The 24,516-nt window shown below is 46.3% G+C and overlaps 1 protein-coding gene across 1 annotated transcript; it reads left to right on the top strand.

Annotated features, from left to right (window-relative positions):
- Positions 1-425: 425 nt before the first annotated feature.
- LOC144946500 (uncharacterized) lies at positions 426-24,304 on the top strand. The gene is made up of 11 exons (XM_078875434.1): positions 426-497; positions 8,896-8,971; positions 9,794-9,849; positions 11,801-11,866; positions 12,686-12,805; positions 14,346-16,504; positions 17,240-17,421; positions 18,173-18,761; positions 18,847-18,931; positions 19,232-19,289; positions 19,944-24,304. The coding sequence occupies exons 2-11, from the start codon at positions 8,935-8,937 to the stop codon at positions 20,057-20,059; spliced, it is 3,468 nt and encodes a 1,155-aa protein (XP_078731560.1). The 5' UTR covers positions 426-497; positions 8,896-8,934; the 3' UTR covers positions 20,060-24,304.
- The last annotated feature ends 212 nt before the right edge of the window (positions 24,305-24,516 follow it).

Raw genomic sequence — 24,516 nt, 5'->3', positions numbered from 1 at the left:
TTCCACTTCCGGAAGACGAGGCCCAGGCGGCCAGGGAGCATCTTCCGGAAGACGAAATCCTCTCTCGAATTATTATTGCGGAAGACGAAAGCTTCTTCCTCTTCCGGAAGACGAGGCCCAAGAACACCGGAAGACCTCGTAACCGCTTCCAGTTGAAGGGGGAGGAGCGAGGGGAATGGAGGGGGCTGGAGGGAGTGGGGTAGAGGGAGGGGGGTAGGGTGGGGGGGTAGAGGGTGGGGGGATGGAGGGAGGGGGGTTGAGGGAGGGGGTTAGAGGGTGGGGGGATGGAGGGAGGGGGGTAGGGGGGAGGAGGGGAGGGGGAGTTTCGAGTTGAAGTCGAGGTCTTCCGGAAGAGAAAAGAGAATGAGGCGGTTACAAAAAAAACGACAACGCCTCGTTCTTCCGGAAGAGGAGTTATAATTTAACACCAACGGCCGGAAAGGGGCTGGTCCCGATCGTCCCGTGCACATTCGCGTGGAAGGAAATCTGTTGCGAAGGTGACGACGACCGGTTAAAAGTTTGTACGTGTTGCTGTTGTGGTTGCTTGTTCGATGGTTAGAACGTGTCGCTTTGTTGTGGATTTTGCAAAAGTTGATTCGTGTTTACAACGGACAATGGTGCGGCCTTCGCCCGGCCGGCGCTGGGCTAGAATGCCCTGCCCGGAACCGCGCGCCTTCGTCGGCGGGGACCTCCACGCTGAGAAGCTTCACGCTCAACCTCCCTCCGTGTTCCTCTTTCTGTGTCATCCAAACATCTCTCTTTCTCTGCTCCTGTTGGGCACTTTCTGGTCATGTGGGGTTTGTGTTGTCTGTGAAGGAACATGTTTCTGAAGTTTGCGTAGCGAGGTAGCAAAGTGCACAGATTAAAACGCCACAACCGCGATGTCTGTACAGTACTGAACGTTGAACCTCTTTCGCACCGTACGTTACCAACCGCGCTAATCCGAGGTGAACTTGCATTGGCGAACTTTACGACTGCTTCGCCGGCCGCTTCGTGAACTTGTTGTTGGTTCCGGTTGTTATAAATGTGTATGTGGCTGTGTGGTTAACGCGCCTCGAAGCTAAAGGAGCCAGGTTCGATTCCCTTCCTGGGCCATGAATCTCAACCCGCTCGTATTTACACGCCGGTAATGAGGATCGTTCCCTTGAAGGATCGTTGAATGGATGGGTTTCCATTGTAGTCATGTATCAAACACAAAAGTATAGAATAGGCACCACGAGCATAATGACTTTGAGACCCACCTCCCACCACCTACACATTCCACAAGTAGTGACTAATCCCATATCTGCATTTTTACATAAATATGCTAAATTCATCTGTTGATATGTAAACTCCTTTGTCAAGGCGCTCTCCTCCTCTAACCCAGCTTAAATATACGCTGCCAAGCTTGGTGGTGTTCATTGGGACGCTGTCTTTCCCACAGCCCTGTTCTTCACCGGAGGACGGCTGCTTGCGTTGTGGCCGGAAAGTCGTGAGAATTGTATTTTATGATGTTTTATTTTTATTATTTTATTATTTCCCTTCTACGTGACTTTACCGAAAGAACCAAGAAGATGAATCCCTGCAGTCACGAAAGTTTTAAATCGAAATTTAGGCACCACTGGTTAAGGACCAACAGCGCAGTTGAACTTCACTAGATGCTCGGTTGAGCCGACCAATATCGTTTTAGTTTACGTACTGTGTGTGACCTAATACTTTAGTCCTTTGTTAGTCTATTACTGCATGAAGTCCTCCCCACGCCATCTCAATCATGTGGATTGTTTGACCATATTTCACCACGCCGGTCGATCCGTGTTGGTGAAGAGAGGGCGACGGGGGCGAATCTAAACTAAAACTAAACTTTGTTTTATTTTACCAGGTAAGGCCCACTGAGCTATGTAGCACTTTTTCAAAAGCGACCTGGCTATCACTAATGATCGCTCAACGAAGTGGATCATCGGGTGAAAATGTATAGCGGCCAAACACTCTAAAGGCGTTGCGTTGATTCGAAAATGTAGAAGGAAAAGCCAGAGGACCCGGAGAAAAATCCACACGACCACGGGGAGAGAGACACGCAAACTCCAAATATACAGCAGGCGTCAGGGTTCGGGATTGAACCCACGACTCCTGCATACTAGGCGAGGTAGTTAACATGTTGCCGCTGCTGGGTTCAGTACACTCACCACTGCGCCACCGTTCCACTAATACGTATACAAATTTACAGTTTGTGTTCGGTTTTTTGTTATCCGTGTTACAGAAATACATGAAGTATAATTTTCTGGTGCGGTTGATGGTACACCATTGAAGCATCGGCAGGCCGATACGCACATCCCCTTCATGAATAGAACATTAAAGACAAACCGCAATAGTGCGTTTGTGCCAGTGCAACCCAAACTATGGACCATATGCTAAACCCATAGAGACACCGAGAGATACATAGACACTCGTAGAGATGCATTAAAGACAAAGTGTGACTGGCCATTCAACCCAAACTAATGTACCATAATAGTGTAGACCACTTGTCCACGCTCCTTCAACGGTGGAATAGCAAAACTACACAAACTCTCTCCTAAATGTTATTTGAAGCTTTCGTGACTGCAGGAATTACTCTTTGGTCGTATTTTTGTACCAGTTGAAAGGGTAAAAACCTATTACTACTCTTTGGTTGTTTCGGCAGCTGCCCCAGCAGACCCACCTCTCTCTCTGCCCACCCCCTCTCTCTCTATTTAAGGCCTCAACACAGAGGCATTGGGTCTCTGTTGTGTCTATGTTGTGTGTCTCTGTGTTGTCTCTCTCTCAAATTTAGTTCTACCTGATGACGGTTGCTTCTGTTGCAATCGAAACGTCGTATTCTATTATTTCATTTATTTTCTTTCTACGCGACTTTACCGAAAGAACCAAAGCGTCTTTCCTAAATCCTAATAACACCCGGTACTGTAACAACACTGGGAGATCCTGCAGCCGAGGAACAGCCCGTCTCTCACGCTGATCCACACGAGGTGACTGCTGCGGCTTAAGTCTCGTCCTAACACTGGCGGACCGCGACACGTGTAAATGTTACAGAACAACCGCGCGTTTGCCCACATGGAGATTCCGCCAAATATATTTAGCTTAACATTGTCAGGTTAAACGTGCCACACGTGGTGCCAACTTTTGTCGCCCATTTCCCCCCCAAAGTAGCCACTCTGCACCTTTTTATCTGTGATCAAAGTTAACAAGACTCCATTGTGTTTGCTCTTCTTGTAGGTATGCCACGTTTTGACAGTACTGTGTGGTTAAAATGTGTGAGTAATATAACGCACTACAATATTTAGAAATATGTGTTTACGTCTAAGCTGGTCTGCTATTGGCAGGTACATTGTCAAATGTTTGAATGGAATATATTACGTTGGCAACAATTGGATACATGTTTACGCTTTGTTAAAATGTAATGTCAAATATATTACAAGATTGAATGGTGATGATACACTTTTATCATTATTGTCTAAACTTATTCAACCATAAATTCGCGCACCTGTATTACTGGCTATTCACAATCTCAATTGTATAGAGCAGTTGTTTAAATGAGATCTATTTGTCCTTCTAAATTATATATTTGTCACGAACAAAAACCGACAAGGCCAAACATGCTGTGAAGAAAAGAATCGAAATAATGGCAATGGCTAAGTTATGTTTCATTATTTATACGAGGGATAAACATTGTGTTTTGGAAGTGTGCCGCAGGCTTGTTAAGTGATGAACATGAAACAAAAGGGTTTGCTAAAGGAGCAAGCAATATCGTCATGTGTTTTCATGTAAATTTACAATGTGCTACAGTAGGTTGTAGACTTAGTGTTGTAAAAAAACGCATCAGTTCGTCAACATGAGCGGTGAAACCGGTACAGTATCTGTAATGGTGCGTCCATTCACCTTGAGAGACTGTCCCTCGCCCTTAATTCTTTGCTAGATGTATTGTTTGCCAACAAAAACATTGAGCTTACAAAGTTCCAAACGCGTTTTCCTGTTATGTGGGAGACTGGTTTTAAAAACATGTTGTGTTGTGTAATGGTGACAGCTTGTGACACAATTCACAGTGCCACAGCGTAACATGTTAGCCACTTCTTCTCTTGCTCCTCTGTCTCCAATTATTCGTGTCTTGGGCCATCTCCACGTCCATTGAAGTCCTTCATTTTCGGATGACCACTTAAAACCACATCTTTCTAGGCCTTGCCGCTCAGTTTCTGCCCCGGTGCTTCCATTTTCTACTTCCATTGTGGTTTTCCTCTCTTCCTACAACTTGTCCCAACCGTCTGAATCAACGTTCTCTCGTCTCTTCTGAGATGAGTTCCACCACACTTGCCCCGTGCCTCGTCTCTTCATTCCTGACTGATCCTGAACAAAGACGGTCACTGTATCGCACTCGATCAGATGCGCTTCTGCGGCCGTCTGGAATGCTCTTCCGATATTCGGAAGTCATTATAGCTATGCACTCTTAAATCTAAATTGAAAACTAATTTCTTTAGAACTGCTTTTTGTGTTTAGTTTGTTATCCTTCCCCCGCGCCTCCGATTACCACGGTTGGCTACATACGGTGCGAAATAATTTAAAGTGCGAAATAATTTCCTAGAGATCTATCTTGCCATCCTTATTTCTGTCATACACAATGTCTGAATCAGTGTTTTAATATAATTGTTATACATTAATGCATAAGCAAATTGTCTGGTTTTCGTGTATGTGTAATTCTAGTAAATGCAATTCGCCACTAAGATAGAGATTGAGTAATTTAATCCTCCGTGTAAAGTTATCATTGAGTGCACCTTCAAATTAGATACGTGTACTCATTGGTGTTCACCCAGCATGTAAACACTAAATAAGTGATTAGATTTGATACAGCCTTGTGCATGTAGTGGTAACACTGCCCAGCTATGTCAGTCTGGACTATGCAGTTTAAACAGTGTATTCTTATCCAGATCTTGCTCTGGTTTTGTTGTCGATAGGAAATGCTCCAAAGCATATGCCAAAATAATATAATTTTTTAAAATAAAATGTTAGTTCTTAAAATGTTAAATTGTGATAACAATATACATTTAACGGATTAATTTCAAGTCAAACAACGACAAAAATGTCTTGGCCTCTTCAGTTTTAATGTAAACAGTCTTAATGACTATAGATGCGACATTGTGTTGCTTGCATATTGCTGCTACGAGTCAAGTTCCCATTTTCAGTGTCCTGCACCGTTGTGACCATACAGATGGGTGCCACCCACCACGCCCTGCTTCAGGCAGTCGAGTACAAGTACTTTGCATGGTGACAGCAGTTAAGATATGCGCATAGAATGGTTGTAGTTTGGATATGCAACAGGCGCGTTGCCATTACATGGGCTAGATGCAAAAATAACAGCTTCGCGCACTCTTGCCTGCGTCGACACACCATTTAGATCTAGATTTAGAACTCTGCTTGAAAAATGCTTTTATGAGACTACTGCCTTAAGTTGATTATGACGCCATGAATCTGACTCACTGGTGATCTGTGTGCAAATATTAGACATTTGTGAGTTGAGTTTGACCTTCACAGTCAAGTTTTTGATCCGGTTTATGCTTTGCCCCTTCAGCCAGGGAGTTGTCTTGGTTCTAAGGATGTCAGCCAGCAATCACCATCATACAACTATTTATTGTAAACGTTTTTGTGCATCGTTCTACTTATTACTCGAAAGCTAAAAGTAGTGATAATTGGTTTTTTACCCTTTTATCTGGCAACAAAACTGACACCTTTTTTACAAGGAGTCATGTTTGAATTGACCACAATACCTGCAGTCGGAATGTAAACAAAAAAACACATAACTCTGATAATGTATGCACTGTCCTTGAAATTGATTGGTCCACACCCGAGACAGCTTTCTTTAGAGCCTAGTCTCACATGGTGTTGGACCAGATGACGCCAAAAGGCGCACAACTCAAGGACAATGCACCATCAGAGTATGAGAGCTCGGGTAAAGCATTTACACCATTGGAACCTCATTACTGGCAAATGAGGTTCCAATGGAGCTAAAAGTAGTTCAAGTATGATGAGAAATGGAAAAAACTGCCTTTTCCAAACTGCATGTTTGTGTTTTTTGAGAGCACCATGACCTGCCCTGGACAGAGAACAGCTCTTCAACTACTGCCTCACTGTCATCTGCAAGTTCCAAATTAATGGTTAATGAATACTAGAGAGTGTGCAAAGGTGAATATCTAGGTGACGTTAAGATACCGTGGGGATTGCACGCCATTCATTATCCATTCGCACCTCCGATGAGCACGGTTGGCTACGTATGGTGGTAAAGAAGTTCAACGTACATTAATTACGGTGAACGTACAAAAAAAAAACTGCGTTACATTGCTGCGGTAGTGAGACGGCGCCTCCTAAGCAAGTTGACATCTAATTGTGGGATGATTCCCTGCGTGTTGGAGCGACTGCTCCGTCCCATGTTGTGTGACGAGTTGAGTTGTGACTTGGTACGATGGCTTATTTTAGCTGCAAACTTTAAAACTGAACTTTTTATTTTACCAGGTAAGGCCCACTGAGCTGTATAGATCTTTTTCAGAAGCGACCTGGCCACAATTGATAGCTCAACGAAGTGGCTTATCACGTGGAAATGTATAGCAGCCAAATACTCTAAAGGCATGTTTCTAAATGTGGAGGGAAAAACCGGAGGACCCGGAGAAAAATCCACGCGACCACCCGGAGAACGTGGAAGCTCCAGATATACAGACATTGTCAGGGTCAGAATTGAACCCTCAACCTCCTGCATACCAAGCGAGGGAGATAACATCTTGCCACTGTGGCAATCACGGTGGCAATAAAGTACAGTATCAATATCCCTAACCGATATGAAATCCCAAAAATGCACCATTAAGATCATCTTCACGCTATGAGTTAATCAGTTGCTTCCAGGATAAATAGAAATTAGAAATACTTAGGGGTATCTACAAAACGGGTGTGTTCAGGCAGTCCATATACTGCGCTGCTTAATAGTTTTTTCAGGTCTGTTGCAGTCACATATCCACCATGTATTCAAGTTCTTATTGACGCAAATCAATTCATGGGCATCACTACCATGAGTTTGCGATGCATTCCTTTCAGGATTTTGGTGTCTTTTTACCTTGTGTGGGTTAAGCTGCCCTGAATACTGTGCTGCATGCAGCAGTTATTTAGCATTTAGTAAATGTTGTGCAATAGCTTTACAACCAATTTTTTTACAGGTCATAATTAATTTTTACTATATATATTTCCCCATTATAAACTTCACCCCCTCTCCATTGTTATTAATGATTGTGAATTGGGGTAGTGATTGAATTCAAGAACACATTCGTTTTGTTTTATGTCCTCATTTGTACCGTCTATCACATTAGTTTAAACTTGTTTGGTCTTCATCATGAATTTCATTTTGCCTAAATATGCATTATCATATAATTAATGTATATAGTATAAATGATTGATTCTTAGATGCACGAATTCATACTTTGAAGGGCCATATTTATTTCTATACATGTGACATCTGAAAATTCCACCATCTAAAAACAACTGCTTTGTTTTTTTGCACCTAGGGCTTGTTTTTGTTACAGAGAACCACAATTCCTCCATTTTCAAGGTGCTGTCCCTATCTTGTGTTATGGTCCAACCTTTAACCGTAAAACTGGGTAGGGGGGAGAACCTGTGACATGTGGGCTAAATATGGCCCATGACAATTAAATACGGCCCATGGTCCCATGAGGACTACCACTTTAAAATGGATCGCAAACGATATTTATCCGTCACTGAAAGCTACTGGTATTACCAGCTCCATGCTGGTGAGAAAAAAGCCAGCACACGGAATGGCAATAGTGTGTAAAAGGTGAGCCCTATTATTTTTTAGCATTATTATAAAGCGCTAATTGTGTGCATTGGCTGATAGTCAAAAATGATGATGGAGTGGCAGCAAGCGGATGAAATGTGTCCTCGAGAACGCCACCCACCAAGGGGATGGAGCAATGAGATGAACTCGTGTGCAGGTGCTCGATTGATTGTTGCATCGTGGGATCATGGGGGATACGATGGCTTGGGAAGGTCTTCATCCAGCAGGCAATTGGTTTTGATTGATGATGATGATGATATGTACTCCGTTTGTATGTACGTATTTATGTTGAACTTCTTTGGCACCGTACGTAGCCAGTAGTGCTAATCAAAGGTGCGAAATGAATAATTAATGAGTTGTGAACATTATCAACTTAAACCGGACTTTTTATACATACCTTAGATAGTTGTTGAAGTTTTACTTTCATGCTGCAGAGAAACATGCTGACCATTTCATTTTCAAACTGCTTGCAGCCAAGTTTTCAGGGCTTTGCCTTGCAGCTTGACTTTGTGGCAGCATCACATGTTTGTGTAGACAGAAGGGTCTGTTATGAATAACTGACCTCTGTAAGACAAGGGTCTGTTGCTCAAAGTGATGCTGCTTTCATAGGAAAGTGTATAAGTACAGTTGTGTAACCAAACCATGCCTTGCAGATACATTCGGTGCATTGTTTGTACAGGGAAACTTAATAAAACTATTCTATGCCATTGTCCAATTTTCTGCAGTGTAGTATGCAGGATTACTTGAAGGACAAACGTTTCAATACACATAGAATCAATGAGTGGGACCTTTGTTTTTCCCCCACTCTGGTACCAGTTCCCACAACTGTGGAACATTACAAAGTGCAACAAATCACAAAACTTAGCCCTTTGGCAATAATAAACGCCTTGTTCTATAATAATGAAGAAAGGAAGCTGAATACTGGAGCTGTGGTTGTTGTAAAACTTTCCTTGCTGTGTCGTCGGCATAGGGCATATCGTAAACACGAAAGTAGTGCCACTTGGGAGGGCTTTTGGAGATGCTGCATAATGTGATCCAGAGCGAACGTTGTCGTCTCTACGCAGGATGGTATTCCGAGAGCAGCAGTCGGAGAGGCGCACGTCATGAGCACCCCCGTCATCGATCGAGACTGGGACCCAGGTACTATTTTATCTTTTTACTTTTACAAGGTAAAGCCAACTGAGCTATACAGCTCTTTTTTCGGAAGCGACCTGGCCACAAGTGATTACTCGATGAAGTGGCTTATAATGTGGAAATTTATATCAGACAAATACTCAACGCGTGTTTCCAAATGTGGTGGGGAAACCACGGTGTGAAATCCACGTGACCACCGGGAGATCATGCAAACTCCAAATATACAGGCGTCAGGGTCGAACCCACGACTATCTTGCATATCAGGCGAGGTAGTTAACATCTCACCACCGTGGCGACCCTCATTCCTGACAGTTTGTCCATCTTGTGTGTCGTGGCTTAACATGACCCCCACGGGTCACTAGCAACACCTGTGATAAATTAAATAATCGATTGACTCAAACAATTACACTGAATCATGACAGTTCTTTGAATTGCAAGAGGGTGAATTGTCCCACCAAATAGAGTCTTATGCTCAAGATATGCACGTAGAATTGTGCGTGCAAGAATAGATTATTTCCAGTTAATACAAAGCTGATTAGTCTACATCCACAAAGCGGTTAATAATTTGGCACGAGTACAGTAATATCAGTTTTGGCTTTCATTGTGTTGATTTGAAGCTTTCGTGACTGCAGGAATCCATACTCTTTGGTTCTTTCGGTAAACACGCGTAGATAGAAAATGAATAGATCGTGACGTTTCGAAGCTGGCTTTCTCTCTCTCGCCTGAAGACGGTCGCTTGTGTTGCGATGGAAACATCGTGATCTATTAATTTTCTATCTACGTGACTTTACCGAAAGAACCAGAGTTATTTTCATTGTGTTATTTCAGATTCACCTCTGGAGACGCTTTTGGACCAGCAGGCTCGCTCACAGTGCACCATCACAGTAAGTGCTTCTCCCTTACCGTCTCGATGCAGTTCCCTCCGTCAGCTCTGCTGTGGGAGCCACATTGTCCAGGACACCCCATTTCACCCCAGTTCATCCCAAATCTGTATTGTTTCTGGGCAGTGATCTCCTTTTGCTTGTTTTGCACCGTACGTAGCCAACCATGCTAATCGGAGGTGCAAGCTTAGTATTTTGGGACCAAACGCCTTAAATGCGTTCAATCTTTATTGATCTTAGTCCTTGGAAGAGAGGCTGTGTGATTTTTCTACATTTATGCCTGTTGGTACTTGGAAGGGAGACTGCTATTATTAAACACCAATAATAACCACATGAATCCAGTTCTCATCACTGTTAATAATATCCCTCTTCAACTTGTTCCAGCTTGCTTTCATCAGGTCCGTATTGTCAGGAGAACATATCAGGCACAGCACGGGGGGGCGCAACATGCACGCACAATTTGTTAATTCCCAAATGATCAAGTAATATTCTGTCCACGAGGTGTCGGCGAACCGTGCCATGGCGGTCTTACAAAAACCATGTCTCGCACAGCTTTGATATTCTCTTCATCGCAGTCCCAGGCCGCCCTTAGCCGAACTAAACTTCAAGAGTCTTCCTGCCACGACATTCTGTAGCGCATTTTGTAACGCCCTTGCCCCCCCCCCCCCCCCCCAGTTGCTAGAACATTGCTCCCTGGACAAAAGCTCCCTTCACTCTGCTGTCCGGCTATGGAACTGCCTCCCTGAACACATTGTAGGCAAACTTACTGATTCTGGTCTTCAGGCCTTCAAATGCTTAGTACATGGCTATCTACAAAATTCACCGCACGCCTTGTAGGACTAAGTGTTTGAGCTGCAGTGAACCGATGATTATGCCGCTTAGACGTACTAATGTCTGATATGGCTATTGTTGACAATTGCACCTCACAAAAAAGATGATGGCGCATTCTCGACGTGTGTTCGTAAAATAAAACCCTTCCATTCGGCATTCTCTCGTGTCAAAAAATTGAGGCGGCCACGACGTTTTTTTTTTATTTTCACCATCCATTTAAGGTTTAACTCTTGATAGCTTGAACATAAATAAGGAACAAAGCAACGTAGAATATTTCACCCTGGTTTGAGTGGACTCAGCATGGACTGTAAAAAGCCCAATGGTGTGTTATATTTGCTTCAATATTAGGCTTCGAATATTCTGAACGACCTTCTCACTTGTATCTCGAGGTTCAATGGTCATCATGTGTACTTTGGTTCAACAATAAACCCCTAGTAGCACCCAGACTCCTTGTCTCCTTAGCCAATAGATACATACATTGCATGCAACTATGCCTTGGTCTGCATCACATGTCCACCGATGGTTTTATGTTAATTCCTTTTGGATACAATAAATGTTTTATGTGCAATAGGCAAGTAGTTTACTTCGTACAGGTGTGACGCAACACACTGATGGGCACATTTGCACACACATTGCCGTTGCATGGAATCACTATTGCCCATTTATTGAAACTAAACAACTGAACTCTTTTTATTTACCAGTTAAGGCCCACTGAGCTGTATAGCTCTTTTTCAGAAGTGACCGGGCCACAAATGATAGCTCCACAAAGTGGCTTATCGCGTGAACATTTATAGCAGCCAAATACTCTAAACGCGTGACGTTGATTCTAAATGTGAAGTGAAAAACCGGAGGACCCGGATAAAAATTCACGCGACCACGGGAAGAGAGAGACGCAAACTCCAAATATACAAGCGTCATGGTCGGAATGGAATTCCACGACCTGTATACCAGTCGGGTTGTTAACATCTCGCTACCGTGGCGAGATGTAAACTACCTCGCCTGAGAACTAAGGTCAGTAGTTTTGTGACTTCCATACACGACATCATCGGCAGTGCTGTGTGTCTGCTGTAGAATCGGTGTGTCTCTAAACACTGACGGTGTTGGTGTGCGTTGCTGTGCGTAGACTCTGCAACATCAGCTGAGGTCCTTTGAGGAGCTCCGGGAACAAACCCTCCATCACATCTCCCTGGTAGCCCCTTCACACCTGCATGCAAGCATTTGTGTCTGTATCCATTCATTCTCCACAATTTCCTATCATGTCCTTCAACTTTAAGGTCATGCTGTTGTTTATTCCACGTGTGCAACAACTGATTTATATTTTTGGTCTGGACAACAGTAATGGGTAGAACTTAAAGGATAAAAGGCTGCGAGCAAGTCACCTGGAATGTGCTCGATCTCATCGGAGATTGTAAGATAAGCAGGGTGAGCCTGGATAGTCATTGGATTGGTGACGTCTTGCACAAACAAGTTGTCATCGTGATGTAGGGTTGTGTGGTTGACGACAGAGGGCAGTGCAGAAACATGCATTTTTGTACTATATCGACATGCTCTCACATCTGCTACCTATTTGCACTGACCAGCGTGGTGAAGTATGGTCAATTAACCCCCACCATAATCCACATGATGTGGAGAAGCTGTTATCCAGCAGTGGGTTCACAAATGACTTCGAACATAGCTCAACTACATTTAAATGTATGAAGGCTTGTCACATGTGTTAATTTATTTATGCCTGCAGATGTAAGTACGGTGCTATAAGTTGAACAAACTATTCGCAAATGACACTGGAGATTACGTTGCACAGATGGCCGTTATTCCTGGCTTCAGCTGTTGGAATTCTCTCCAAGGCACATTCTAATTCTGCTGCTGCATTTCGATGTCGAGCGCAAATCGGTGCGCGCACCCAGCAGTCGACGTCGCAATGTGATTTGGGGAATGGAAGAATTGTTCCTGCGGTGTTTCTGCGTAGTTCGGCTCGTGAAGGTTCGTGTGTTTTGTGAACGGGGCACAGGTGCAAGTGGAGATCGGCGAGTTATTCAGCGAGGGCCTGAACGACGACAGTCCCCAGAGCCCCCCTGGGCACAGGAGGAGCCAGCAGCAGCCTGCGTTCAGCAGCACCCTGCTGCCCTCGGTAAGGCCCCGCGCTTTACTCGTGCGGCCCACCCTGGCGTAAAATGATACAGGGGCAACTCTTCTGTGTTTTTGGTGGAAGGCATCAAAAGTTATTTCCTTGCTCGCGCGTTCGGCTCCTTTGCACAGCCCTGAGCCAGCGATGGAAACTCCACATTCATATGGCAGGGGTGAGTATCTATACGACAACCACTGTTGAATTCCCGACAGTGGTACTAATTTTATCGACCCCGAAAGGGCGATGAGTCGAGTCGACCCACGAATTTCCAACTGCAAGCCGCTTGTTCGACCGCTGAGCCACCTGGCCAGTTTACCGAGTATGATCATCGTAACTGGGAGTTGATGTTCACCGTTTGTGATCTTCATCATTTAGATGGCAAGTCTTGCATTGTCCTACCAACTAATTCGTTTCTTTCCCCTCGCTCCTTCCACTTTTTGTCTATTGTGTTATCTCTGTATCGTGTTGTTCCACCTATTTATTTTCATCAGGTAACAGTTTGCATATAATTTACCTTCAATTTGCACAAATAATAAATAATCTATTCTTACACGCGCAATTTAAATAATAACATAACTCGTATTGTATGTGGTGTTATTACTCCTGACCCCTATTATCTGCTGCAGCTGTAAGGTTGCTGGAAACTATTATTATGGTTTTCCTTCGCCCCTATTCCTACCCATAATGCATAGCGAAGCAGCTTCCTAATTCATGGATAAGAGGAGTTGTGCGGCACATTACTCTTAATATCAGCTGGTTATCCATGATTTTAAAATGTGCCTTGAATAAAGCAAGTGCACAGCTGACCCTCATTGTGATCACGAGTCAATACAGACACACATAGACACGGAGACATAAGGACAGGGGGACGCACATACTCGGAAACTGAAAGACAGACAAACAAAGCCTTGCACACAAAACGACGACAAAAAGCAAAGATGGGGAGGCACAAAGAGACAGAGACCTACTCGGAGACACGAACATGCACAGAAACGGGGAGACGGAGACAAACACGGAGACGTGCACATAAAGACAGACGGAGAAACTGAGAGGGACAAGTAACACGTACAGTACACGAGTTGAGAGAGATTAATGTACTGTGTGTCTGTCTCGACGTCTGTCTGTGTCATTATAAGTGCGTCTCTGTACACGCCATCTCTGCTCGCCCGGAGATTCAGAAATTGTCTTTAAAGTGCTGCTGATAAGAGGAGTCGTGAGGCAAATTTATCTCATTATCCACAGGGTTGTCCGCAATATTTAGCAAGTGGGTAAGATTACTGTCATTCCAGACAACCCTGCAGATAATAGGATCTGCGATATTGGTTCCCATATTGCCATGTACAAAAGTTCTCCTTTATGTTCAGTAATATATAATTACATTGAAAGCAACAGGTCCGGTTGTAGATTGTATTAAAACAAGTTTAACTTAAAGCATTTGTTTATTTCAACTTAATATGGAAGACATTTTATCTGGAGTAAAGAAAATGCCCTGACAATGAGTGAGCACGTCTTTACTGTTGCGTGTTGTTTTTTGTTTTTGAAGGCCCACTGTAAATTGACGGGCAAGACCGCAGAGGCGGACAAAATACCGGGCGAGAGCACGGCTCAGAGCTTTAGCGTTTCGGAAAACGTGAGCCGGCTCGTAGACAGGATGAGCCTGTGTCTTCTCACGGACGATCTCTCCGGGGTGGCCGAGGGCGGCGCCAAGACATCGTCGCGCCCTTCGTCCCGTTGCGGCGCCGCCACCTCCTCGGAGGAGTGCGACTGCACGTCAACGAGCGGTGACTCGGCGGCGGCAGTGGAGGTGGGGGGAGTCCGCGGTCCCCTGGAGGCCGCCGGCGCCGAAGGGGGCGAGGCGACGGACGATCTGTGGGCAGCGCTGGAGCGCATCGGCCTGCTGGGCACGTTCCTCCGCCACGAGTTGGAGAAGTCGCAGCTGCGAGAGCTGCTGCTCGTGCAGGAAGTGCAGAAGCTCAGGGGCTTCGCGAGCGTGAGCGGGAGTGGGAGCGTCGGCGAGAGCGACGAAGCTGCGGACGATGCCGAGGACGAGGGCCGCCCGGTGAGGCCGCGGCGGAGCCTCGGGGACAAGAAGCTGCTGAGGATCTCGGAGCTGGAAGAGACGGTGGACAGGCTTAAGAAATCGGTGATGTCACTGGAAGGGGCAAACGTGAAGGTGCAGCTCCAGCGTGGTGACGGGCAGCAGCAGAATTCCACGTCTGAGAATCATGCGGACGAACTCCGATTGGGCCGTGCGTTTGAAGGGCGAGGGTTGCGGCCGCTGAGCATGAGCAAAAGGGGCGACGTTACACAGGAGAGGGCCGATGACAGCGGCATTGTTGCAGGCGACACGCTTGTGACGAGCCTTGTGGAGCAGGTGAAGGAATTGAGGAGGGAGAGGGAGGAGTTGCTGTACATGGTGAAGAAGCGCGTCGACGAGGTGGAAAGGACGAAGGAAGACGAGCTGAGCCTGATGAGGTGCGAGCTTTTGCGGAACAAAAGCGACGTGGAACGGCTCGAGGACTCCCGCAATTACCTCGCGCAAAAGTTGACTTCACTAGACACGGAGAATAAGGCTCTGGGCCACGTGGTGGTGGAGAAGGACCAGATCCTGCAAGCCATGCAAGGCGAGCACGCGGAGTTGCTGAGGAAGACTCTGAGACTGGAGCAGGACTTGCGGAGCGTCAGGGTCCATTTAGCAAAGACGGAAAAGCTGAACAGGGCCTACCTCGAGGAGCTCAAGGCATTGCTCCACAGGTTTGAGGACCTTCGTGCGCACGCCAAGGCGCTGGAGAGCGAGAGGAGGCAGAACATGCAGGACCGGCAGACCTTTTTGGACCTCCTTGAGGGCCTGAGGAGCGAGACACGGCGCCTGGAGATGAGCTTCAGCGTGAAGAAGGCCGAGAAGGAGCTGGCGCAGCAGGAGGTGGATCTGTTGAAGAAGGACGTGAAGATTCTGACCGAAGAGAGGGCAAGGTCGTTTGAGGATAAGCGCAAACTGGAGAGTTCGGCAATGCGGCTGAGGGAGGAGCTGAAGGGCGTGCGAATTCGGCTTCAGCGAGGCGAGGCGGGCAGGAGCACGCCTCCGAGTGAAATGCAAGTGGCCGAGGAAAACGTCCGATTGGAAAGCGAAAAGCAGTTCATGGAAGAGCTGGTGTCCAAGCAGAGAAGAGAGCTGGAAAGCTTGCAGGCTGACCTCGAGCGTTCAAAAGCCATCCGGCAAATCTCGGGCGACAGCTACGGGAGCGACTGGAAGGAGGAGATGCACGACTTGGCGAGGGACAAGAGCAGGTTGGAGACGATCGTCGCACAGCAGCGCGCCGAGCTCGAGGCCTTGAAACCGTCGTCACGGCTGTCAAATCCGAACGGGAGCGGTGACGCGGAGGCGGAGTGGAGGAGCGAGAGAGCGGCGCTCGTCGAGAGGAACCGGGCCCTGGAGGCGGCGCTGAGGGCCCACGAGTCGAGGCGGGGGGCGGCCCCGGAGGACCCGGACGAGAGCGAGGATGGCTCGTCGCGCTCCCGCGCGGACCGGCTCTCGTCGACAGGCTCCGGAGCGCAGCGCCTGCGCGATAGCGAGCGGGCGCACGCGGCCCTGGAGGCTGGAGTGCGGCGCTGGGCCGAGGAGCGGGGGCTTCTCACCGAGTGCCTGCACACGGTTGAGAAAGAGCGCGACCTTCTGCAGCTCGAGATGAAGACGCTGCACAGGTAAGGGAGTCCTGTAAACGCGAGTCGTTGTTCCTATGTGTCTGTTGTAAGATGTGTGCACGTTAGAGTCTAGGCATTTATTCGTGAGAGGGCTGTGGTGTTTGAGACAGCGGCTTGTGCCTGCTGTCGCGCTGCAACATGATTTGCCCAACTAATGTTTCTGATGTTTTATTATTGTTAATTTTTCTTTTATGTGGTTACTGTGTGTATGGTCTTGAGACACTTGTATTTTAATTCTTTGTGAATTCAATAATGACTTGATAGCCTTAAAATATGGCACCTTAATTGTTCACATCACTAACAATTTTAAAACTTCTGGCATAAAATGTATAAATCCCCAATTGCTCTTCTTGGTTCTTTCGGTAAACTCACGTAGAAGGAAAGTAATAAAATAATAAAAATAAAACATAATAAAATAATTCTCACGACGTTTCAGCTACAACGCAAGCAGCCGTCCTCCGGTGAAACCAGGTCTGTCGAGGCGACAGCGTCTGAATGAAATTGCTGTCGGTGTCATGCTCAAAGTGCAGTGCGCGTTACCCTGCGTCTGCAATCTAGCATCGTGAAATAGAGAAGTTATCCACACTTATCCCTGCTTGAGACGGCACCTCCCCCACACCCTCCTCCCACCTCCACAGCAGCTGATTACGTACACCACCACCACCACCACCACACGTGGTCCAAAACACGACCGCCGCTGACGTGCGTTGCCTTGGCTCCGCTCTGGTTCCCCAGGGACTACCTCAGCCTGAGCGAGCGCGTGGGCCAGCGCTTGGCCGAGCTGAGCCGGCGCCCGGACCCGCCGTCGCTGCCGCTGTCCGTCGCCGAGCTCCTCTCGGACGTGGAGTACGCGGCGCGCGTCGGTTCGCACGGCCTGGGCGGCGGCGCGCGCGCCACGGCCAGCGAGGACGACAGCGGTACGCGCGTGATGCACGCGGGCCTTGTCTCCGTGGCCTTTCGCACCCCGTTTCCACTGCACTGGCACACCCGAGCCGGGCCAGCGCAAGGCCCTCCCCTTGCGGGTGCTTTTCTACTGGCTAGTTGACGAACCAGAACCAAACTCTGATACGCTGGCCTCGCAAGACATCCGATTCTTGCTCGGCCAAGCAAGGGCAGGGGCCGGTGCTAATTATGCATTTAGTCCGTGTGATGTCATTCCGTACACGCCGAGGACGCAGTGCCACCGTGCCTGCTGCTTGCATCTCGAGTCGTTCACTGCGCGTGACGTCAGTGACACGGCTCGCCTTCTGCAGTGGAAAAATACCCGAGTGGCTCGTGTTAGTATGGTTGCTTTGCATGCAAAGGTTTCCATTTATCACTTTATGGTTGATGGTTCTGGCGTAAATCTTGGCTGTTTTGTCCTTTTTCTTCTCCCTGAAGTGTTGGCTGGTCCTCTGGTTCCTGCTTGAGCCATTCCGGACGCCTTCCCTTCTCTCTACTGCTTGCTCTGCTTTCTTCTGCCTCCCACCTTACTCTGCTCCTTAAAGCCTCCGCTGCGTCTTTTCGGCCACCTTCTTGCAGGTATCGGGCGTGGCACGACAAAGGATAATTCGATTGTCTCAAATATTGTCCCACTTTACAACAAACTGAACATTAAGTATCTATTTTTTATAATTGTATCATTAAATCACCTTTGCCTTTTATCTACTGCGCCCTCACTTTCGCCAGAGCGAAGCCACTTGGAGGAGCAGTGTGCTCGGCTGAGACGTTTGGCCGACGCGACTCATCGCTGCCACAGCTCGTCCAGCGAACTGGGCGCGTCGGACGACGGGCACGCGTCCATCCGCAGCGCTCCCGTCGCCCGCTTGCGCTCTGGTTCCCCGTCCCGCCCGCTTTCTGCGCCGTCATCGTGGCAGGCTTCCGGCGTCGGTTCGCTCTCCGCTCGGCGCTCTCCGTCCGCCAACAAGTCCTCCATCCCCGGGCTCGGCTCCGCGTCCGACCCGTTGTCCGAGCAGCTGCCTTACCCGGTGTCCGGCTCCCTGGCCACTCCGTCAGCCTGCCTGCGCCACGACCGTCTGTCCCACACCCCGCCGCCGCCGCCGCCATCGGGAGAGAGGCCAGCGCCGCACGCGAGCGGCTCGCGCAAGCGGTGGCGGAAGAGGGAGGAGAGTGGCACGCGGCCGCCCCGGGACGACGACTGGCTGTCGCTGGTGACCTCGGTGGAGCGAGCGCCCTCTGGCCTCTCGGATGACGAGCAGCAGGGAGACGCTCGGGGGAATGCGACGACGTACGGGCAGCCCGGCTCGCTTGCTCTTCAGTAAGTACTCCCGCTTGTCTTTTTGTCGTCGTGATGCTTTACTTCGTTGTCGGTGTGCGTTGTTGTAAAATTAACTCTGGTGCAGGGAAGTGCTGAACAGCTGCGGCGAGCGATTGGCTGAAGATAAGGATGTGGATCTGCACAACTCAGGGCAGCCCAACAGCATCATGGTATCTTAACACTTCCATATGTACACACACACAAACCCACAGAGACACACATGCATGCACATACGATTATATAATTATGCACATACACCTACCCCCGAACGCAAATGTACTAAAATTATTATGTAATTGGGAGAAACTGCATGGCATCTTTAGTGTTAATTGGCTCTCACTGCACGCAAACATGCCCCCACTCAGTAGAGAATGTTGAGCAATCGCACGTCCCATCAAGGGGCAATGGGGACAGGAGAGCAACGTCGCTGTGAGTTTACCTGTGCCCTAACCGTCGCCCCCGCTCTGCAGGTAGAAGGAGAAGATATGCCGGGTAGGCGTTCGTTCCTGCGCTACGTGCAGCAGCAAGGCAAGTCGAGACACGCTCGCGTCGCCGCGACATCGCACGATTACAGAAACATGCTACATGCTTAGGGCGCATACAAGTAAAATAAAAAATAGTTTCGTTTTAGTTTATTTTGAGTGATTTGCTTACCTTTCCTATACTTTGCACTCCGATTGTTTTTTTATTGTTTTTTGTTGTAACTTTATGACCCGCCTCTATTGGACATTGCGCAAAATACCTTTATAGCTCATTGGATTCCTCCAGGATAAATATAGATTCAAATTCTGAAAAAATATTTTTAAGTGCTCTGCGCATTGCACGTTTGTGAAATAGTGGGAGGGTGTGCTGGTGAGTGGGGAGCGGCAATGTAGCAGTTGGCACGCTGCACGACAAACCCAACGACCTGAGTTCGATTCCCGCTCACGGCCAACACCAGTGACGATTTTCTGAACCGGTCCTGGGCCTCCCCAAAGTCGACTCGGCCTCAAATGAGTACCTAGTACAGTGTGTAAACATCGCCACTGGGGAGACAAAGGCGGCCGGGCGAGGTGCTGGCCACCCACCCCCTCGTGTGCCGTGTCGGCACTGTATAGACGCTGCTCGCTAACAGCATTTGCCCCTACAGTCTGTTAAAGGCTATACGGAGGGTTGTGTGTTTGTTTGTGTGTGTGCGCGCAGGCTCGCCGCCGACCCATCTGACGCCCGAGGAAGAGGGCTACGCCGACCACATTGTGCACAAGTACCTGTCGACGAGCGGGGGCCCGGCAGCTCCCGCGCCCCGCGTGTCCTGCTGAAGCCGGTGCGGCGGAGGCAGCGGCGGTTGGCAAGCCTGCGCGCTACCAGCGAGGATGTGGCGCGGTATCGGGCAGAGCGGCACACACGCGCAGAGCCCCGCAGCTGGGCACAGGGAGTAGGGAATATTGCGTATTATTGTATTACAGATGTTATGTACACACGTGCAGAGGCGAGTGCCTCTCAAAGGGCGTTTGCACTCATTGTGCTGGACTCGTTAGCCCTCCCACCAGGTCTTTTATTCGATCAGACTGGGTATTTTTTTAAATTGTGTTATATTTTGTAGCTTGCATTCACCATGGCCCAAGTAAAATGTTCAAGGTTTTGGTTCTCAATACTGAATTATCCCTATTGACCAGCGTATAGATAATTTGTCATGTATATAATGTGAAACGCAGCAGAGTACGTTGACGGGTATTCACCGCTATAAATGACGCAGTCTCATTCAAACACCACGGCTATATGCGATTCAACACCAGCACCACTAGCTATGGACACACAGTTGGATATGTTTTCTATGGTTGGCTATATTTTCTTGCATGTAGTGTAGACCGATGGCTTTACTTAAAATGTTTGTGTCCTGCTGGTCAGGGATACACACCCTAGGTAGTAGTAGCCGGTGGGAAGACGTGTGCTCACATTGGCTCAATGCTGCATAGAGAAATTGTTTGCGTGATCAATTTGGCTTTTTGCATTGAGGTGCGAGCCAAGTTGTCATGAAATGTAATAAATGGGCTTTCATGTGGCAGCACTTATACACTTGGTGAGTTTACAGATATGATGTGTCTGCTGCTCCTGTGATGTCAAGGGGGTGGTGCGCAAGAGATGAGCCAGTGCCACCCGTCTCCTGGCCGCCCACCTTGCTTGCCAGAGCGAGCTTTGTTCACCCATACGATGATTAGGCGCACCTATTTTATTTACCAGCAAGCAAGTTTGCTTAAATGTGAGGGAATAGAGTTTACACTGTGGAGTAGAACTGCATTTTTGTTCAAGGACTGATTTCAGCTGGGTGCCTCAGAGTCAGCAGTGGACATGAATGGGATCTCGTTGTGGCATCCTCTGTGTATGATAAGGGCCAACTGCATGCCATGACTGAAATGTGAAGAATGACCATTGTGGTAGGAGAGCGATGCTGTATTTGTGTGTGTGTAGTCGCGTGGACGGTGAAGTTAATGATTGTTGCACACAGTTATCATTAAATGCCTTGGACAAATTGACCCAGAATTGAGGTCATTGTAGCTATAAAACCTAAAAGCCGTGTCAAGCTAATTACATGGTCAATTATATTTTGTGGAAACGGGCAACATCGACATTCTTGTTTGTTAGCAACAGCGAACTTTCATTTGTGTAGGTTTGGTATTTGACGCTTGTTTTGACACTTTAATTAATACGAGTCTGTAAGGTGTCTTGAGCTTGAGTTTGACACCGTCATTGAGTAGACGTGTAACACGGACACTCAATTAGCGAAGGCGTGTACATCACCCAATCTTTTTTTAACACAAATCCATCCAAGCCATCAACAGTCCCATCGTGTGTCAACGTTACCTCATTGCGATTTCATACCAAAACTTGAACATTCATATTTTCCGTTAACAATGTACATTCCCTTTTAATATTTAAAACAACCATTCCAGTGTGTAATGTAGTAAATGTTTCTGGCGTACAATACATTTTGTCTGCTCTGTTTGTGGTGGCTGTTTTAATTTAGAACTTAACATTCGTGTGTTTGTCTACCGAATATTGACATCATCGCTTGCATTTGGATATGTGGACGATAACAGTTAAACGCTTGGATGCATATTAGGGAAATTCACGTTTTGCTTCCGAGTAAAGAGTTTGGAGTTGGGAATGAATTGGCAAGAAGACATCTGTGGCTGCCAAGACCTGTTGTACCAGTACTTGATTCAGAAACACACGTGCTCTTCTCACCGGGAGGTTTTGTCGTGGCATGCACAGATGACGTTTTGAAATCGTGCAACTTTCCACAAGTACTTCTTTTTTTAACGATTAACATTTTTTTATTTGTACCCATATTGCACTTCAGCCGAGATCTTTTTGATGGTGGCTGTATAATGTACTTGTATAGCACACTCATTTTCCCGCGTTAGGCATTGTGTAAAATATCCCTAAACTTCTACCAGCACGGCATGTGTGTTTTGTTTACACCGAGTGAGGTATGAATACTGTAGATTTACTTTGTTTGGTCTTCATGGCTTTGCTGTACAGCTACAAATCCGTTTTCGGGTTGTTACCGAGTTTTGTTTGGGACGATGTCAAATGTTTCGCTGAAGTGCTGAACTGAAAAGGTCCCAGTATGTGGAACAAAACGTTGGACACTAATGCGGAACAACACGCGGTAAAACCCGAACTCGGGTTGGAAGGCTGTACTGCCGATTTATGTGCATCGTGTGCGATTTAATGCACCATAATTGAGTTGCTTTCTTATTTACAAATGGGTAAAAAGGGTATTTGGGCTAACAGACAAAACAAGTGTTTGGAATGTAATCGTACCATATAATTTTTAAGCGTAGACTTATCGAGGTATATTCAGGCTCCAACCACATTTCTCTTGTTGGGGAAGCAATTGTCTCTGACCCATATATTTTTGGAATGGTAACTTCTTAATAAAAGTTTTATTGCTCAAACATTAACCTTGCCTTTCAGATTCACTATTCCGATTTAAAGTATAACAAGCCAGCATTTGAAAATGTTAAGTTCGGCATAATTCTTCCGGGCTCATAATCGTGTATACATAAATTATTACATTAAAAAAATATTCTGAATACATCCTCAACTGTTTATATGAGAATAAGCTATCCCAACAAGGAAGGCAATATGGTATGTAGTTTCAGATAAAAAGGCAATTTAATTTCCCGAGTGTCTTTTGGAGCTGTTCACATTTGGAATAATTATTCATATACACTTTAACATTCCATTTGATCTGAGAGTTAAGTACGTTTTTAATAACATTTATGTTAAGCCACTTCTTAAATAATTATTCTGCTCGGTGTGACATTGGTAGTATATTTTTGCACAATTGCATGAAGATTCATGGTAGAACTTTACTGTGGATTCAACGTGTCTAACGTTGGATATAATGCATCTAGGGATTTTGTCAAAATAATAATACAGGAATCTCAATAGACGTTTGGTATTGTCTCCAACAAGCACAGTAATGGAACTGAATGGGTTATGCCGTTCCAGGGAAGTTTTTTTTTATTAAAGCAACTTTAGATGGCATGTCACTTCTACACGGTCTTAAGTTGCATGGCGGACACATAAAGAAAATGAAAAGGTGTTGGAGAGTTTTTTTGAATTAAATTAAGATTTATTTTAATGTATATTTTTTTAAATCAAAAATATTAATGGCAGAGCTGCATAAAACCTACCAGCAAGTCAGTTAAAAGGCTTAATATATTTTGTCATCTTCATGGCATTGCTGTTCGTTATAGCTGTGGTTAGACTTGACAATAACCTTGCAGCAACAGATTACAAATTGACATTGCGAATTTGGTAAAAACGCTCAGAAAAAATGCTAAGTTAACCAGTATGGCAAAATGTATCCTGTGAGTAGTTTAGACGCATTCACACGCACTAAATTGTGGTTTCATAGATAAGTAATCCTACATTCCATTCAACACATTAAATTCTCACATGAATGTTTTGGAGAATTTAAAAGCAACGGTTGGCGATTCGGAAGCGACGACATGCCGGTGACTGACCACGTGTAAGAATTATGAACGGTCTAGTTTTGAAAACTCAAAATAGTGTGATAGTGAGTTCAATCTAGATTTTAAGTTTTTGTGACTGCAGGGATCACTCCTCTTTGGTTCTTTTGGTAAAGTCACGTAGGAACCTAGGAACATACGTGACTTTACCGAAAGAACCAAATAGTGATAGTGTTTACTCGTGAGATGAAAGAATGGACAAATGATAAGCTGAAATGTACTGCAATTAGTGCACAATGGACATGATGCTTGTACACTTTGTATTTATCCACTAATTTGTATGTTTTACTGCTTATTTCGTAATGCGCAGACTGGAGAAATGTCACATTCCAATCAAACGTTTTGTATTTACAGGAATAACATCATAAAGGGTGTATTTCATTACATTTAACAGGAACGAGTGTTGTCCAGACAATACATGCGACTGGAAATTACTAAAATCTTAGCGTTGCTTTGTATGTTTTTGATTACTACATTGCAATAACATGTATATTTTCACTCTACATCACAAATAAAATGTCACATTACAGTACTTTTGGGTTTGCGTGGTTTTTTGTTGTGTACAAGTAAAATACTGGGTGTTTTTTTTCTTTATTGTGTTGATAAACTCTGGTTTGTCAGCATTTTTCTGCACCAAGGTGACAAACCGGTTGGCCCTAGACTTGAATTTGTAATGAGGAAGAGGGCTGGGGCAATGGCCAATGGGGAATTAATTTTAAATTTATTTTACC

The sequence above is a fragment of the Lampetra fluviatilis genome, chromosome 41, assembly GCF_964198595.1.
Source record: "Lampetra fluviatilis chromosome 41, kcLamFluv1.1, whole genome shotgun sequence".
Classification (NCBI taxonomy): Eukaryota; Metazoa; Chordata; class Hyperoartia; order Petromyzontiformes; family Petromyzontidae; genus Lampetra; species Lampetra fluviatilis.
This window is presented reverse-complemented; position numbering and strand designations above follow the sequence as displayed.

What these genes read in the sequence shown, in the direction of transcription:
- LOC144946500 (XM_078875434.1), top strand. Translation starts at nt 8,935, where the DNA reads ATGAGCACCCCCGTCATCGATCGAGACTGGGACCCAG. An exon ending in GAGATGAAGACGCTGCACAG is followed by an intron (nt 16,505 to 17,239) that starts GTAAGGGAGTCC and finishes CTGGTTCCCCAG; the next exon opens with GGACTACCTCAGCCTGAGCG. An exon ending in GGCAGCCCAACAGCATCATG is followed by an intron (nt 18,932 to 19,231) that starts GTATCTTAACAC and finishes CCCGCTCTGCAG; the next exon opens with GTAGAAGGAGAAGATATGCC.